The sequence below is a fragment of the Echinops telfairi genome, unplaced genomic scaffold, assembly GCF_000313985.2.
Source record: "Echinops telfairi isolate 266 unplaced genomic scaffold, ASM31398v2 ScPeMD7_7469;HRSCAF=8507_0, whole genome shotgun sequence".
NCBI classification, from domain to species: Eukaryota; Metazoa; Chordata; class Mammalia; order Afrosoricida; family Tenrecidae; genus Echinops; species Echinops telfairi.
Window position 1 is genome coordinate 82,343,807 of NW_022111372.1, and position 18,071 is coordinate 82,361,877.

The window sequence follows — 18,071 nt, forward strand, 5'->3', positions numbered from 1 at the left end:
TTAAGGACCTGAACTGGCAGATGATTTTCAACCTTTCTTTTTCAGTCTTGGCTTCTTTCTGCAAATAAAGCCCTACTTTGAAGGCCAGAACATGAGGGAGGGCGGCAGAACTCCCTTACTGAAGTTGGGGGATTGGGGGGCTGGACTTGGGCCCGCCCCACGCCCCCGTCACGCTGAGGCCCGAAGAAACCAGTGTGTGGGGCATCCAGCAGGAGGCACGCACGCAGGACCTGAGGGGCCTGAGCCTCTGCTCCCTCCCTGCCCGCCCCTCCAGGTGAAGATCTTTGAGGAGGATTTCCAGCGGGAGCGCAGTGACCGAGAGCGCATGAATGAGGAGAAGGAAGAGCTGAAGAGGCAGGTGGAGAAACTGCAAGCCCAGGTCGCCCTGTTGAATGCCCAGGTGAAAGCAACTAGACCATGGACAGGGAAGTTGGTCCATCCTCACGAGTCTGGTGGACAGGTCCTGGGGAGGCGGGGACGCTCACCGACTGGTTCTGCTTCCAGCGTACTGTGTGGCCTTGGCGAGCCTTCCTTTCTCTGACTACACAGTGAGAAGATGGAATGCCCTAGCTTTAATGCCCTGTAATACCTTCCATCTCTGGCAGCCTTTCATCCGTGCTGAAGTCCACAATGAGCCACTTAAATATTTGCCCTAGGCCAAGAAACTCACCTTGGTCAAATCACCCAAGATAAGCAGGCCGTCCATAGTGAAGAGCCGGGCCCATCCTCGGGGCTGCGCAGATCCAGGCTCTGCCAGGATCCCTGTGCCAACCGTCTCCTCCCCCTCCCTCCTTCTCTCAGGTAAAGGCTTTCAAAGATGAGGAGAAGGTGAAAGAAGCCCTCAAACAGCAGAAGAGAAAAGCGAAGGTGAGGCTCGAGGCGGGAAGCTGTCTCACCTTCTGTAGCTCTGCCGAGGGAGGGAAGAAACGGTCTTTGCTCAGAGGCCCTGCTCTGTGCTGTGCACTGTATGTGGTAGTGCACTTCTGGGCGCAGAATAAGTGCTCAGGACATTCGACTTGTCCTAAGTACTGCTGCCTGCCTGCCTGTGGGCCACCCTTCCTGCCTGTGCTATCAGCCAAGGTCCCAACTTCCTGCCCAGTGACCTGTCTTCCTTACCCATGCCCAGCCCTCTGCTCATTGACTCATCCTACTGTGCCTCTGTGCCTGCCTTCCATCGCCATGTTCCAGGCTTTTATGCCCATACACCAGCTCTGTGCCCACGTACCAACCTCGTGTGCTCATGGACCAGACTTCCTTGCCCATCTGCCAACCTTCAGAGACCAGAGTGTGTAAACGGGGATGGCAGGTGTTGGCAGGGAACGAGAGTGAGACGCTGGTTTTTTTTGCAGTCCTCGGGAGATCGCTACCACGTGGAACCCCACCCGGAGCACCTCTGTGGGGCCTACCCATACGCCTACCCCCCCATGCCAGCCATGGTGCCGCACCACGCCTACGAAGACTGGTCCCAGATCCGCTACCCTCCGCCCCCCCTAGCCATGGACCACCCACCCCCCCATCCCAATTCACGCTTCTTCCACATGGTGAGTCTGCCCGTTGCTCCCCAGGGGCTTCGGAATGCTTTCCTGAAGAGGCCGGTGTGAGGACGGTCCTTGGCCTGGCCTGCCGTCCCAGGGGCCAGGCTGCTCCCGCCCAGAGCCGGTCAGCATTGCTGCTGAAGGGCAGCAGCAGGTGCCCTCCGAGGCCTGGGGAGGCAGGGTGGGTTTGGTGTTTTGTATCCTCGCCCATGGAGGCAGGTGTCAGATCCTCACTCTTCTCTCTCTCTCTCACTTCCTTTCTACTTTGCTCCCTCTCCTCTGCTCCCCTGTGCCCCCTCCCTCCATCTTCCGTCTCTTCTCATGGTCCTTCCCCATAGAGCTGCTGTCGCTGGCCTCTTGCTCTGCAGCCTGTCTGCCACAGCCCTGGCACAGCCATTGCCCAGCCCTCACCTGGCGAAGTACAGCAGTCACCTGTTTGGCCCCTATCACCTGTCACCTTTCTGTATACACTGGGGTGTGGTCTGGGGTTTAAAAGACTGGCTCTGGAGTTAGCGAGACCTGGGTTCAAGCGTAAGCTTTGCCACTGTACTGGCCAGATGACCGTCAGCGTGTTAATGAACCCTCTGCGCCTCAGTCCCCTCCCCTGTGAAGTGGGAAGGATAAGCTGCAGACTGGTACGGATGGTGGCCCCGCGCACATCACAATGATGTGCTGCCTGGGCAGGTGCTGATCATTGGTGGCCTGTGTCCGCTGTGTGATCCAGGAACCTTCCAACCTAGGGCCGCATCTTCCAGTGCTGTGTGAGACCGTGTAGGCTTCTCATGGGCTAACCTTGGGAAGTGAATCCCAGGCCTTTGTTCCTCAGCTGAGACTGACAGCTGTAGGGTCCACCATGGGTGACCCTGTTAGTGTTTGGAATTCTAGTGGCATAGCTTCCAGCATCACAAGACAGCAGATAGGTTGTGGGAATTACACTGGCTAGTGTCCATTTCATGCCATCTTCGCATGGTAGCTAAGGAGCCCGGGTGGCACAGTGGGTCAAGCGTTGGGCTGCTAACCTCCACGTCAGAGGTTCAAACACCAGCCACTTCCAAGGAAAAAGATGAGGCTGTCAGCTCCCCAAAAGATCTGCAGACTCAAACCCCCCTGAAGCAGGTCTCTTCCACCCGCAGGGTCGCTGAGTCGGAATTTGCACACCACGGTGGTGGGTGGATTTGGGTTTGGGCTGCACAATAGCTGCTATCGATTTTCGGGTGTAATTATTGGTCACTGAGCACCAATGTTGTTCCAGCCGGAATACACCTGGCGTCCGCTGCATGGAGGCATACGGAATCAGAGCTCCCAAGTAACGGACCCGCCAGCAGCCAGGCCTGTGGAGCCAGGTGAGCGTGTTTCCCTGGGCTCTGCAGCCCCCGCTTCCAGGGGGCAGAGCTTCTCTGCGAGGGTTGCCCCGGTTGGAAGTGATGTTGTGACTTCCTGATCTTGGCAGAGGGAGAGGCCCAGCCGTCTGAAGCCCTGGTGAAAGGAGAGTGATAGGGACTGGGGGGGCTAAAGGACTGAACCTTCGTTCTTTTGTTTATCATGGTCGGTTGTCTAAATGGCAGGCTGTGCTAGGGGCTGGGGGCACCAAAAAGAGCAGAGGCAGACACGGATATGGTCCCTACCCCGCGGGGCTGAGCATCATTAAAATGTCACACACATGAACATACGCTTACTCTCAGGGGAGTGCCTGAGAGAAGAAGAACAAGAGTGTGCATAGATGACACAGCCGCCTGGCCTGGACCGATTGCAGGCAGCTCTCTAGGAGGCAGGGGTGCTCCTGCTGACCCCTTGGGATGAGCAGCATGTACCTGGGGGAAGAGGTGAGACGGGGTGGAGGGCACATTTTGGGAAGAAATGACAAGTGGGAGGCAGTGGAGGCAAGTGGATGACCTGCAGGCCCGGGAGAGAGCCAGGCAGGGCAGGAGAGAAGGCCAAAGCTGTGGGGTCAGGCTGTGTATGTATATGAGGGTGTGCGTGCGTGTCTGTGCAGATACCTGTGTATGGGGAGTGATGGGTTGATTTCAAGGAATTGCTTCAGACAAGTATAGGGGACAGGCAGGTCTGAGGTCCATAGAAGGGTCAATAGACTGGAGACACCTGGAGGTTTGTGGTCCAAGAGCCCAAGATCATTCTGCCAACATTCCTATTTTAAGTTCTGTCAAGACCTGGCCTGGGGCCACATTTTGACCTCCTCTGGCTTCCCTGTTTTCATGAGGCAGAGTTCAGACTCGCCTCACACCCCCTCCCCCCCCATCCTTCTTTATTGACACCAGCCCTCAGTGTCCACACAGACAGTACTCAGAGGGAGTGAGTTTATTAGTTAGCAGGCTCCCCCAGGGCAGGATCATTGAACAGGGAAGACACTGCCATTGGCCCACCCCAGTGCTTCCCCTCAGCCAGCAGACAAGTCTGCCTTTTCCTCACCCCCTCAGCCAGGTGGCCTCTTGGCCTCTGCCTCCATGGGCCAGAGAGCCCAGCCCAGTGTTCTGGCACAAGTCTTAGTCTCCATGTTGCACCTCAACTCTGCCCCATGGCCTGCTTGCCTGGGCCTCTGGCCCCAGCCTGGCTCCCTCTGCTCTGCCCCATGGTCTCTGTGCTGCAGCGCAGACCTCGGCCGTGAGCAGCTGCGGGTATTGCTCCCTTATGGCCCTGGGTTTTCTCTAGTCCTGCTTCTGAGACGGCGCGTAGGGCTTTGCCAGAGGCGTGGTCTGTGGCTCTCAGCACACCATACCCCAAGGAAACCAAGGGCGGGTGACTTGGTCCATATGTCTGTCTGCTAAGGTGACAATTTAGTGTCCTGGCCAGTAACATAGCAGAGTACTCCTTCCAGACTGCAGTGCCCAGAGTTCCTAATAGACACATTAAGACTTGGTGGCTAGAAGGCCCATATTGATTGACTGCATCTCAGTTCTGGAGGCAGGACCTCCCTTGATTGATTACTACATTCCCTGAGGTAATGGAAAGCGAGGACAGCTAACATTAACGGACAGTCTGAAACAGTAATAGACAAGTGTTTGGCCAAAGAGCTACAAGCTATAGCTGAGCCAGATTGACACACAGAATTCCACATCACAGTGGCCAAGCAGTTGTTCCCTACCCCCACAACTGCCCCACTCCTTGGGTCCTGGAGCCAGCCTGACAGGGGCCCACCTCTTCCTGCTTGTGTGATTTGAGGTTCTCTCTTCTTTTCAAACTTCTCACATGAGCCTTGGTGGTATAGTGATTATACATTGGGCTCCTAACTACAAGATAAGCAGTTCAAAATCACCAGGTGTTCCTTGGGACACAGACGGGGCTCTCTGCTCCCTTAAAGAGCTGCAGCCACAAAAAACGACCCCACCAGGTCACTGAGTCAGCCCCGACTTATTGGCACTGCGGGTTTTTTGGTTTCGTTTTGGGTTGCCTCCTGTACACCCCACCCCCACCCGCCACCCCCAGTACACACACTGCTGCCCTCGAGTCAGTCAGCCCTGACTCCTAGTGACCCTGCAGGTGCAGGAGCCCGCTGCCCAGGGCTGCCCAGGGCCTCCAGGAGGGACGCGAAGCTCAGGAGCCCGGGCCCATTGACACTGCAGTTGTGTTGGGGCTGTGTATGACTGAAGCCTGCTGGGCCCCAGAACCTTCAGGTTCTCACACTTTCTGTTTTTCCAGAGCCCTCAAAAATGGACCGCGAAGGCCCGCAGTGAAGCAAGAGCATGTCAAAAACTGGCTGACCTCGGATTGATGCAAACCTAGAGGCCACGCACCCCATGGGACCAGAGCCTTGCTGGACAGGCCGCCGGTGGGAGTCATCTCCAGCCTGAACAGCTGACAGATTCGGGAGACTCTGGGTCCCTGCGTTCAGAACCACAATGGGAAGAACTTCCTCTCCAGGCTCCACGTGGAAAGAGGGGGCCTCGATCCTTTACTCTGGGAGCCGATCTCAAGAGAGGGGGGCAGCCAAGACACCCATCTTTTCAAAACTCCCCCCAAGTGCTTCCAGCCCCTCCAGGTGCACATCCAGGTTTAGAGTTAACTTTTTGCTTGAGTTCTACAGCAGGCCGGTGCCCTGCGCCCAGCCCCTTCCCTCCCCTCCCCTCCAGGAGGAACTGTGGGAAGAGGGCCCCTCTGGGAGCCTAGAATAACAGGCTGCCCCAGGAAGGGGGCATCCCTCTCCACCTCTGCCCAGTCATCCCCATCAGTGCTGCCCAGGCCACAGCGGAAGGCGCGTGATGCCTGGGGCCCAGACAGGGGTGGCTCTCTGCCCCTGGCAGCTGTTTGCACGATGTTCTTGAACAGAATACAGGTTGAAGACAAACTGTGTGTTCTTTCAATGCCCTGGCTCACGGGCCCCGCCCCTTCCTGGTCACCAGTACTCGATGCTAAAATCCCCAGGGGCCTTGTCTTGGTCACCCTGAGCAAGGAGAGACCCTCGTGGTGGAAGGGAGTCAGGGCTGGGAGTCAGGGCCTGGGTTGAAGGCTTCAGCACTGCCTGCTGCTCATTCATCGGGAGACTTGGGGCAAAGCCTGGTCTTTTTGGAGCCTGAGCTTCCTCACCTGTCAAGTGGGTCGCCACAGCAGCCCCAGCCAGCTCGGAGAAGGGCAGGAAGAAAAGTGGTAGGCATAGGCTGGTTTCACCAACCCGGGATGTGCAGGGGCACTTGAGCTGGCCGAGGGAGACCCCACACTGTTGCGTATCTTTCCCCTGCCCTGCCTCCCTTTCCCTCCACCGACAAAGAAGGACACAATGGGCTCAGTGCTGCAGAAAGGCATTTACTGGACAGGCGGGCATGGGTCCCGCGCTAGTGGACGGGGTGAGGGAGAGCGAGGGCATGTGCTCCGCGGAAGCAGCGGGGGCATCCCTGCTCAGGGCCTCGCCTGAATGCACGAAGGCAGGCCCAGGGGCAGGCTCGGGTCGAGGTCCGCCACGGGGGCTTCGGGCCTCACCCTCATGGAGATGCTCCCTCTGCACGGGACACAGCCCCGCTCTTGGCCCGGTCTTGGCTACTGTCGGGGAGTCCTACAGGGTGGGGGCAGAGGCTTGGGAGGGCCCTTCAGGAAGGTGGAGGGAGTGCTGAGATGGGTAGTAGAGCCGGGGACTTGGGGGACACCCAGTGGGAGTGCCATTTGGAGGCAGTGGGAGGCAGTAACTTCAAGGCTGAGGTCCGGGTTAGAAGCTCCGTGGATGCAAATGAATGGTGGGTGGGGCTTACAGAGCAAGGAGTGTGGTTCCCTCCACACAGCTGTGGGCACACATTGTGCACAGCCCTGGGTAGCCGTTCAGTAGACATGGCCGAGACCTTCACACGCACCATGGGTGCACACATCTGCGTTAGGGGCCTTCATCATTGGAGGGGTCTATGGTGGGGGTGGGGGTGGAGTCCTTCCTGAACAGAGCCCTCGGCCCCTGCAAGGTAGACCTGGGGGCTAGGGTAGGCAGCAGTTACTTCTTCTGGGCCCTCAGCTCTGCCCGCTGCCTCATGTAGTGCAGGATGTCCAGCTTGACTGTGTTGACCGTGGTCCGGTGGTACCAGCGCATGATGGGCAGACCATCTGGCCCCACCAGGAACTTCTCGAAGTTCCAGCGGATGTCATGGATCTTCATGGGCTCCCAGAATAGGCGGCCAGGTGAGCCCACAAGCTCTGAGGTGGGTGGGCAGGAGTTCTGGAGCAGGAGAGAGAGAAGTGTCAACCCTGCTTGGCTATGAGAGGGTGCTGTGAGTGGGGGTGGGTGCCAACCCCTCCCCCTTCCCTCCACCTCCCTAGGCTCCCTTCACAGAGTAGATCAATGGGGCGCAGAGTGCAGGTCTGTTAAACATGAGAAACCTGCCTCCCAGTCTCTCACCCAGCCCTGACAGATTGTGTGCCCCTGGCCCTGTGGGCCTCATCTGCCAAGCCCTCAGGTGAGAGGGAACACACCTGTGCGGGGCAGGATCCCTCTGCAGGGCCTGGCTTCCAGAGCTGTGGCTTTCCTGACCAGCCCCGACTGCCACCTGCCCAAGGCACCTGCCCAGCACTGCTCACTCACCTTCAGGAAAGTGTAGAACTTCTGCTCCTTCTCCCCGTTCACATCTCCTTTCTCAAAGAGTTGGAAATTAGGGACAAAGCCCCCACCTGGGCGGACATACCTGCAAGGAATAGTCTTATGTGGGTCCCAAGGAGGTGGGGCCAGGGATGAGGGTTTAGGGATGAGTGGGGGTTTGGGGTTTTCTTCCATAGGAGATGCGGGGAGGCTACTGAATGTTGAGTAAGCTACAGCATAACGTGTGGCCTGCAATCTTTTTCTAGCTAGAAGCCCCTTGTCAGCATCTCCCATCTCCCGCCCCCTGTAACCTTTCCACCACCACCACATGGTGCATCTGCCCTCCCTTGCCCGCATTCTACTGCATGGCATTCCTGGAAGGGAGAGTAGCACCAACAAATGTCCCCCATGACCAGGGGACAAGAAATGAGATGGCTGCAGGTGGGCTGTGCTGGGGCTCTCCCAGGGCATTGAGTGAGGACTCACTTGAGGCTGGCTAGGATCTCGGAGTTCTCGCCTGGTTCCTGTTTTCCAAATTGGTTGCTGGGGAAGCCCAGGATGACCAGACCAAATGGTTCAAGCTCCTCTTGTAGTGCATTCAGTTCTGTGCCAGCGAGAGAAGGCAGAGATGGGGCAGGCGAGCAGGGAGCCCTGCCTCGGTCACACCGCTCCATCTGCCCTCCCACTAGACAGCTAACAATACTGAGGCCTGGAGAGGGAGGGACCTGCCCGGGGTCCCCCATGAGTCCGTGATGGAGGAGCTGGAGTTCCAGTCCCATCCTCCTGATGTGATGCCATCCTGACATCTGAGTGGACTAGGGGATCTGAGGAGAAGAAAGGTCCATCCCCATGTAGCAGAGCTGCCCACCCCCTGGACTGATGGGGTGCAGGGCTCGGGTCTGTTGAGCCCAGCCCAGGCTCTCGAGTTCACTTCCTGGCGTTGGAGCCTTCACTCCAGGCAGAAGGCAGAGGGCCTCCCTGGTGTGGGCAGAAACCCTACCAAGGACCCCATGGCTGGCCCTGGCCCGGCCCTCCCACTTGCTCAGCGGACATGAGGCTCTTGGGAACATCTGTTCCCGGCCCATTTCTATGCCAAAGGCTGGACAGAAGCATTCTGTCCCCGAGCACCCTGGGCCCACTGGGTCTCACAGCCACATACCATCCCACATCCTCCAGGAACTGCCTGCTACTGGCTGCTGATGGTGCAGGGCGAGGCTGCCCTGCCCTGCCCTGTCCTTCCCTGCCCCTTGTCTGCCAGCTGCAGACAGCTCAGGCCAGAGTCCTGCCCTGGGTGCTGTCAGATGCCTTCAGCCTGCTTGTCCCCTCATGCCCTCTACTCTCTCCCAGCTATAGGGGCAGGAGGCAGCATACAGGGGTAAGGAGACCCGGGCTAAACATAAACACCTGGCTCAGCCAATAGCAGCTTTCTAACCCTGGTGAAGGGGTCTCCAGTGGAATCTTTGTTTCTTATCTACACTGAACTAGATCATCTTCAACATTTATTTTACAGTGGCCTTGAGACATACTACCCACTACCGCCTCCCCAGGACCCCACCCTCAACACACACACACACACACAGAGTCCTCTGTCAATCCCATGCTTCCTAGAGAGGGTCAGGAGAAAGCCCGTTGGGCTGAGGAAAGAAGCTCAGCCAGATGGACCTTCATTGACCACTTCTTGCAGTCGAAGGACACTAGGCACAGGCCCAATTTCCCTTACCCTCTGCCTTTAGGGAATCTCCTAGAATATATCAAAAGGCTATTGATCTCAGGTTTACTAATTTTCACAAAACTGACATAGAGGGTTCATAATCTAATGATCACTTTGACAGCAGAGAAGCTCCTAAGATGCTAATATCCCAACAGACCCTAATAAGAGCAGAGGGGCTTCTTACCAACGTACTGGCCCGTCAGGCCTCAGTAGCTGGCCACGTTGACAAAGAGGATGTATTTGCCAGCATACTTCTTAAAGGGGACGTACTCCTCCCCGTCAAGGGTGAGGGCGCCATACTCGTAGATGGTGCTGCTTATGCCGCCATGACAGTCCGTCTGGAACAGAAGACAGGCATTGGGCAATGAGAGATGGCAGGAACGTGGGCTTCTCTATTCCCAACTTCATGCAACATCCCAGCTGGGAGGGGGATTTGCCCAAGACCACAGTGAGCATTGAGCCTACATGAGAGCCCAGGTCTCTAATCCCCTGCAGACAGTAATGGTTGTAAGAGCCCTCAGAAGGCTTCATGATGGGTTCTAAGGATAATTACGTACTATCATAGGTACTTCCACGTCACAATGTCATTTGACAAGCATTTAGCAGGTCCTTGGGCGGGCTGGACACTGGCTGGGTGGCGGCCGTCAAGGCAAATGAGGGCCTGAGTTAGACCACTGGGAAGGGTGAACCGAACAGAAGAAACAGCGGTCTGGCAAGCGGTGACCCCGAGGCTTTGACTCTGGGGCATTAGAACGATGGACTGTTGTCCTAACCTCGGGCAGGAGGAGGGCAGCCAGGTTGGGTGGGGATGAAAGATGATAGTAAAGGTCAAGCAAGGGTGTCTTGCATATGAGAGATGCTCTGTGGGGACGAGTGGTGGTTGTGATGCTCACTGCCGCCGCCTCTCGGCCCCTCTGCTGCTGCACCCTCACCCTCTAGAACAAGGAGGCTCAGTGCACGGTGACCTGGGGGTGCGTTGGAAGCTCTGGATCCCATTTCCAGCTCTGCCACCAAGTCCTTGTGTGACTGAGCGGGCCACACAGCCCCAGGCCTCAGCTTCCTGCTCTATAAAGGCTGTGCCTTGCGCTGGGCCTGCTCTTAACCGCAACGGCTTGCTGATGCCACTCTCCCAATGCCGCATGTCGGGGGAGGAGGGGGATGCTAGCCACTGGGCTACTGCAACAGATGGCCAAGTTCTGGGTTGACTCCTGAGGGTGTCACTGTAGCAGGGGGCTTGTGGTGGGAGAAGAAAGTGTTCAGAGCCACAGCACTAGGTGAGCTTCAGGGTCCTTTCTGGCCCTGACAGCCTATGACAGATGGGCAGACAAGAAAGAGCATCATTGTAGGCCAGGAGAAGACGGGGGCAGGGGGCTGTAGTGTGAACAGCTAATTCAACCCATCTCTTCCCATCAAATCCTGACCGACTTCCTGGTACGGTGAGGTACCTGAGCGTAACTGGGAGAAGGAAGCAGCCTAGGTGTGGCCAGCCTGGGTAACACCTGTAACCAGCAGTTACACACTGTCTTGTTGGCTCCCGTGCAAACTACTGCTTTTCATGAGTCTGATTTTCCACCCATGCATGATTGAGTGGATGTTGGAAACAGGCCCCAGACCTAAACCCAATGTCCTTCCTGCCAGCGGGCCAAGTGTCAAGTCAGCCTCAAAATGCAAACAAACCAGGACACAAATAAGCACAGCTCAGCTGGCTGCCGAGGTCCAGCAGCCGGATTGCAGGCCGTTCCAAACACCTCCCCACTGCCTCCCGGATCCAAAACTGAACTCCGGAAATGGAGTGAAAAATACCCAAGAGGTTGTCCAAAGAGTCATTGCTTGTAAACCCAGGAGGACCAGTTTCTGGGCATCGAGTGAGTGGGGAAAGAAGCCATTCTCAGGAGGTTTCAGTTCTTGCCTCTGCTGGCTGTGTGGTCCTGGGTGAGTCACCTTCCCTCTCTGGGCGGTTGACAAGTGAAGACGCTTTCACCTGCCTCCCAGAGTTGTGAGACTATGGACGGATCAAACAGCCTCGAGCATCTCTTTGAAAGGCAGTCTGTAAGGCAAGGGATGACTCTGTCTGTGGCTATAGTACATGAAGAGGCCTGTGATGTTTTGTGTCAGAATGAGGAGGAAGAAGATGTGCCAGGCAGGTGTCTCCAGAACAGGGGGAGTGGTAAGGCTTGTGTGCGTTCGGTTGGGGCCAGGAAGGCTAGCGCTGCGTGCGGTCAGACTGCGAGGAAGTTGTGGCTCGGGCCCACCACTAAGGCCTGCAGCTAGCTCAGTCCTTAAGGAGCCCCTGCCCTCTGCTAGGCTCCTGGAGAGAAGGGAGGGGGAGTTTGGGGTTTTCTGTCCTGCCACCGTTGGATAAGAGGGGATACTTCGGATGGCTTGCTGTCCTTGGATCTTTCTCTTCCCTTCTGCCACCTCACTGATACAATGCTGTCGAGGGAGGTGGGGACCTGAGTGCTGGGCCTGACAGGCCACTTACTGTGTGAGGGCGCTGTTCCTGTCAGATTCAATACAGCCACAAGGGCCCGTCAGCTCTGTCAGCCTGCAGTCCCATGATCCTCTCTGCCTGATTTAGTCACCTAGAAACCAGCTGTTACTAGGATCCCCTGCACGTCAGCAGCTGTCGTCTCTCTCAAGCTCCTGCCACGTCCTTTTGTAGAATAAGGATGGGGGAGATGGGCGAGGGGGAGGGGAGATGGCAGGCTAAGCAACCTTTAGCTGGACTGGAGAGGGGCACAGTAAGAGGATTCTACTTTTCTGTTTGTTCCTCGGCCTCTCCCTTTGAACGAGGAGGGGGCAGACACTGGTTCACAGCTGACTCACATTTGGCCCAGTTGCGTTCCCTACCCACTGGTGGCCCCTGACCCAATCCCTTTGCCCCAAGATAAGGGAAGGAGAGTGGTTGGTCCTACAACCCAGGGGTATATCTCAACTCTTGAAGAACCGTGGAGGAGAGATGGAGTCCCCTTTCATAAAACAACACAACACAACACAACACAAAAAGCCCCTCCCTGCCCTGGAGTCATTTCTGTCTCATAGCAACCCTATAGGACAGGGTGCACTGCCCCTGTGGGTGTCTGAGACTGACTCTTCACAGCAGTAGGAAGCCTCGTTCTGTGGAGCCCCTGGGGGCTTCACACTGCTGACCTCAAGGTTAGCAGGCCAACAGGTTACTGGGTTGTATTAATTGCCTAGGTTGCATCTGATATGATCAAACCTCATGCTCTCACTAAAACTTGTCTCAATTGCTCCATCCTGTTTTTTTTTCTAAATCCAACTATCTCCCCAGAGTCCTGCAGAGAACACACAGTTATGATCCGCAAGATACCGTCTAGAGGCAGGGCCCAAGTCTCTGACTCCCCAAACTCAATAAGTAGGACTTAATCCATAGTGCTGACCTGCCCACAGTCTCCCCCGCCTCCATTTCTACCCCACACCCCAGTCTTAGCACTCAGTCCCATCTCTGCGGTGGGGAAGAAGTGGCCACCTCCATCCTGAGTTGGGGCATATTCAGGGCTGGATAAAACAGAAGCATCTTGGAGAAAGTGGCATCTCATTCCGAGGAGCAGCAGGCAGAAGGGGATGTTAAGAATGGGGTTTCCACTGAGGACGGAAAGAAGCCTGGGCAGGGAATGGGTTTCCTGAGCAGTGGAGCATTTTGGTAGGGGTATCCGGGACTCAAACGCTCACCCAAAAGACCCAGAAGGCGAAGAAAACCAGAATATCAAAGCGTGAGGAGCTTACACCTGTGAGCTGTAGGGTGAGTCTTCCACCCCAGCACTCCCACTTCCACCTGCCTGCCCTGGGGAAGAGGAGAGGTCCAGAGACCTAGCCTGCAGCATACTGTCTAAAGAGAGAGACACGTTCCCTCGTCCCCTCCCCAGAACCCGGCTCTAGCTAAGGGTTCCTGGGGGTGGACTGGGCCCTGGGTAATGCTGCCTCCCTTCTAAGCTGGCAGTCTGTAGCTGTCTCCAACTGCCAGGTTTGCCCTGACCAAGGCGGGCACTGGGTGGTGGGTAAAGGCGACCGGGAGCAGAAACTTCAGAAAATACCCCGTGAATTTCTCAGCTTTCCCAAGCATCCCCTCCGCAGTCTTCAGCTTCTCTGTGCTCCTACCACACCCTTCGTGCAGATGGAACGCTGAGGCCCAGAGAAGGGTTGCCATCCAGGCAAGACCCTGTGCTAGCTCAGGGCGCCTTCTGTCACCGACCTTTGCCTCCTTAACCAGAGGCCTGGATCGAGGTGGGCATTTGCACCTGCGTTAATTCTTGGACTTAGAAGAGCTCCTTATCGTGCAATTCTACCCAACTGCCTTCCCCTTCTTCCCTTGCGTCTAGCCTGGCGGTCTCATGAACCTGCGCAGCACGCAGACGCCAGGTCTCCGCGCCCGTTTCGGTGCCCCTGGCCCCTCCAGGCAGCCTCGGGGAGGGGAGCAGCTCGGCACCTGCGTGGCATGGGTGTAACAAGGTGCCCCAGGTAGCGAGAACGAGCCCTCTCATTCTGCGCCCCGGAGCACCCAAGTCTCTGAGAGGGGCAACTGAGAAGGGACCGACACCCGCGGGATGGTGGGGGAGGCTCGGAGGAAGCAAGCAGAGTAGCCCTTCTGGTCCGGGAGAATCCAAGAATGGGGGGTGACCCGCCACTAGCGATAGACGCCTAGCTCTCTACCTTCTCCCGGCCCCCCAACTCGGGACACTCACTAACCTTCGACTTCTCTTGTGCCCGGCTGGGCGGCACGAAGCCAGCCAGGAGCAGGGAGAGAAGGCAGGATGCCCGGAGGAGTCGGGCCATGGCGGGCTGGGGCGCGTCTCGGGCTTGCCGAGACGCCGTCGGATGGCGGGCCACCGTCCGTCTGAGCGCTCACCGCTCTCAGCCCCCTTTCAAGCCCGCAGTGATGACCAACCCACGGCCAGGCCGGAGGCCTTGTAGCCAATCACAGGGAGGCTGGTATTTCAGAGGCGGGCCCATCGACCCCGGGTTTCTCCCCCTCCCTGGCTCAGGGCGACAGTGACATAAGCCAGTCTGTGCCAGGGAGAGGTGGGAGTCAGGTCCATGGGAGCACGTGAGGCTGTCTCTCTCTGGGTTCTAAACGATGTGGGCAGGCAAGCGCAAAGAGTTACACTGCACCCAAGAACTAATGGAAGGTTCTCTGCTGAAGAGTTTCTTATTTACCTAGTGTTTAAAAACACCCCTCGGTGCTGGTTAAGCGTCAGCAAAATCTAAAGTTAGACTTCCAGGACATTAACTACATGCAGGCTTCCTCTCTAAGAAGCCAAGTGCAGGTGTTCTAGGATTTAGCACACATTTCCCTCTGGGAAGGGCCCAGGGACACCTCAGCTGATCTGGGAGCAGAAAATCCATTAAATCAGCCATTTGCTCCCTCTGGTCTTGAACTCGTGGCTCTCCTCGTCTGACTGGGTGACATGTATCAATTGGGAGTCCCTTGAGGGCAGGAGCTAACACAGCATGGTTTTTGTGATGCAAGTTCCAGGATGAGGTGGCCTCCTGACATCTTTTCCAATTCCAAAGCGTCCCGAGAAGAGCACACTGTTAGAGTGTGCTGCACAAAATCAAGGTCCTCGGGGGAGTTTGGAAGGCCCACCCCAATGTCCACATTCTCCACAAAGCCTCCCGACCTCATTCCACAGCCTGTTCCACGTGAAAGGAAGGTAAAACGCAGAAGCCTTTGAGCAGTGGCTGGTCCGAGTATGTGCTCAGTCAGTGTCATCCAGGCCACCCAATCACACGTGTCACAGAAGCCTGCAGATGGGGAACTAGAGCAAGGCAGTGACAGAGCGGGGGCCAGAACCCAGGTCTCTAAACTCCAGTCTAAGGACCTTTCTGCTTAGTTCTATCGTTTTCTGAGGGTTATATTTACCCCAGGACACAGATATCGGGGTAAGCACCAGTTTGTCAGAAACTCACTGTTCACTGGCATAAAAGACGTCTCAAAATCAGAACAAAGCCTTACTGCCATCGAGTCAATTCTAACTCATAGTGACCCTACAGGTCGGAGTAGAACTGCCCCTTTGTGTTTCCAAGGCTATGAATCTTATCAGGATCAGAAAGCCTCCTCTCTTTCCCAGAGGGCTGCGGGTGGGCTTAAACTTGAGACCTTCTGGTTAGCAGCCCAATATGTTACCCACTAAGCCACTAGAGCAGGAGTCCTCAAACTATGGCCCGCAGGCCACATGCGGCCCACCGAGGACATTTATCCTGCCTGCCCAGTGTTTTTGCCCCATTTGTTTTTTTACTTCAAAATAAGATATGTGCAGTGTGCAGAGGAATTTGTTCATAGTTTTTTTTTTTTTTCAAACTATTTATTAGGGGCTCATACAACTGTTAACGCAATCCATACACACATCAATTGTGTAAAGCGCATTTGTACATCATTCTCAAACTATAGTCCGGCCCTCCAACGGGTCTGAGGGACAGTGAACTGGCCCCCTGTTTAAAAAGTTTGAGGACCCCTGCACTAGAGCTTCTTACAAGGCATCTAGTCACCCTCAGGATGTATGTGAAGGTTACACTAGCCCCATGGGGGATATCAAGGAGTTATCTAGAAGTCCCTGTCCTGTGGGTCATGCTTGTCTCACTCTGCATCGACTGGTGTTCAGATTCTTTGGGAGAGACAAGAAGGAGTCAGAGGCTTGAGGTGCTACTCCCGGCTCTGCTAGTGACTTGCTAGGGGACCCCGGAACAGTTACCTTTCTCCTCTGGGCCTGAGTTGGTTCATCTGGAGAACAGAGGACTCTCTCATGGATGGTCCCTGGCTCAGGAGCGCCTGACCACACGAAGTGGGCTGGGGATGCTGAGATTCATGGCCTGACATTGAGGGAGTTGCAGTTCACTGTCAGAGGAGGTCTAAGCACTGGGGCAAGGAATACGAAGGAGAGGATTAAAGCAGTACTGTAGTTCCCAGGCCGTGTGCCATCCTTTCCAGCAGTTTCCGTAAGTTTGTTCTCAGAACCCTATGTTTTGCAAGATGTTGTTCTCCACCAAGCTGTCTCCTCTTGCCCTCCAGATAAAGTCCAAATTCCTTAGCACTTTAGCCTCTGCCCACACAATCCAACCCCGTCTTCACCTTTGGCCACATTCCCTTATATCCTCCCACCCCCCTCCAACCCGCCTGCCAGGCTGAACTTTTCTCTCCCTGATTTTCCAACATGTTATTCTCTGTCACTTTCAGGTGTTGCCTATGAAATTCATCTCAGTGGACAATGCATTGGGCTGATAACCCCAAGGTTAGCAGTTTGAAACTACCCTGTGTTTGCTGTATGGGAGAAAGATGAAGCTTTCTACTCCTGTGAAGAGTTAAGGTGTCAGAAACCCCCAGGGGCAGTGTTACCCTGCTCTGTAGGATCACAGTGAGTTGATTCGGACTCAATGGGGTGAGTGAAATTTACTAGACCAGGAGCGCTCCATATTCTCTCCCTGAAACTGGCTCTCACTGACTCAATTTTCCTTGCTCGATCAAAATGCTATTTCTTCAGGACAGAGGTGTGTTCAGGTCTACTTGTTTTGTTATAGCTCCTAGACAATTTCCCACTTCCTCCATTAAACCTTAAACCCAAACCAAACCCCAGTCCTCAAGGTAATTCCCACTCATAGAACAGAGGAGAACTGCCCACCGGTTTCCCAGGACACCATCTTTACAGTAAAGGGGCGGTCAACAACTGGAGCCTCCCAGGAGATGGATCTACACTTTGGCTGCAGCAACGGCTCAAGCACAAGACGATTGTCAGGAAGATGCAGGACAGGGCAGGGTTCCGTTCTATTGTGTGGAAGGTTGCTATGGGTTGAATCAACTTGCTGGCACCTAATGACAACAACAATGTTCATGTCACAGCTTTATCCCACAGAGCAGCGAGGAGGCCCAAACTCTAGGTTAGCAGCCAAACACTTAACCACTGCGCCGGCAGGCTCCTCCTTAAACTTTAGTTGTACATTATCACCATTTCTGGTCTGTCTGGTCTTTCCAAAGGCTTCATTCTCAGTGTCTAGCACAGGGCCTAGTAGCTTGGCCAACTGGCTGGAAGAGATCTGTATTTGTGCCCATTCCAAAGAAAGGTGACCCAACAGAGTGCTCAAACTAGAACAGTGCACTTGATATCGCACGCAAGTGCAGTTTTGCTGAAAAGCATCCAACAATGGTCTCAGCAGTACATTGACAGGGAGCTGCCAGAGCTTCAGGCCAAATTCAAGGGATGTGGATACAAGGGATGTCATCGCTGCCGTCAGATGCAGATGGATTGTGGCTGCAAGCAGAGAACACCAGAATGATGTTTACTTGTGTTTTATTGACTATGGCAAGGCATTCAACTGTGTGGATCAAAACAAAAATGGATCTTCTTGAGAAGAATGGAGCACTTCATGGTGCTCCTGCAGAACCTGTACAACATGTGTCAAGAGGCAGCTGTGCGGACAGAACATGGGGACACGGCATGGTTGAAATCAGAAAAGGTGTGTGCCGGGGTTCTATGCTCCCACCATACTTGTTCAATCTGTGTGCTGAGTCAGTATCAGAGAAGCTGGATTATATGAAGGAGCACGTGCATCGGGATTGGAGGAAGGCTTAGTAACAACCTGTGATATGCAGATGGCACAACCTTGCTGCTGAAAGTGAGGAGGACTTCAAACACTTGTTCAAGTGAAGATGACAGTCTTCAGGATGAAGTTCAACTCCATGTAAAGAAGATCCAACTCCTCCAACCGGGACCAATAAGTGACATCATAATAAACAGAGAAAAGATTAAAGTTGTCGAGGATGTTCTCTTGCTTGGATCCACAATCAATGCTCGTGAAAGCAGCAGTCAAG

The 18,071-nt window shown here is 55.3% G+C and overlaps 2 protein-coding genes across 2 annotated transcripts in view; one reads left to right on the forward strand and one right to left on the reverse strand.

Moving 5' to 3' along the window:
* The window catches only part of TNIP1 (TNFAIP3 interacting protein 1), a 60,998-nt gene extending 55,163 nt beyond the window's left edge, over positions 1–5,835 (forward strand). Inside the window, exons 14-19 of the mRNA XM_045284711.1 lie at positions 275–400; positions 802–867; positions 1,350–1,541; positions 1,874–1,954; positions 2,788–2,878; positions 5,190–5,835. Of these exons, the coding sequence (XP_045140646.1) occupies positions 275–400; positions 802–867; positions 1,350–1,541; positions 1,874–1,954; positions 2,788–2,878; positions 5,190–5,224 (591 nt within the window). The 3' untranslated portion in view covers positions 5,225–5,835. The remainder of the gene's footprint in view (positions 1–274; positions 401–801; positions 868–1,349; positions 1,542–1,873; positions 1,955–2,787; positions 2,879–5,189) is intronic.
* A 435-nt stretch (positions 5,836–6,270) lies between these two features.
* On the reverse strand, positions 6,271–14,089 carry GPX3 (glutathione peroxidase 3). Its single transcript, XM_004718090.2, has 5 exons — positions 13,958–14,089; positions 9,435–9,588; positions 8,026–8,143; positions 7,546–7,645; positions 6,271–7,182 (listed from the first exon to the last, which is right to left on the reverse strand). The coding sequence occupies exons 1-5, from the start codon at positions 14,042–14,044 to the stop codon at positions 6,961–6,963; spliced, it is 681 nt and encodes a 226-aa protein (XP_004718147.2). The 5' UTR covers positions 14,045–14,089; the 3' UTR covers positions 6,271–6,960.
* Between the last annotated feature and the right edge of the window lie 3,982 nt (positions 14,090–18,071).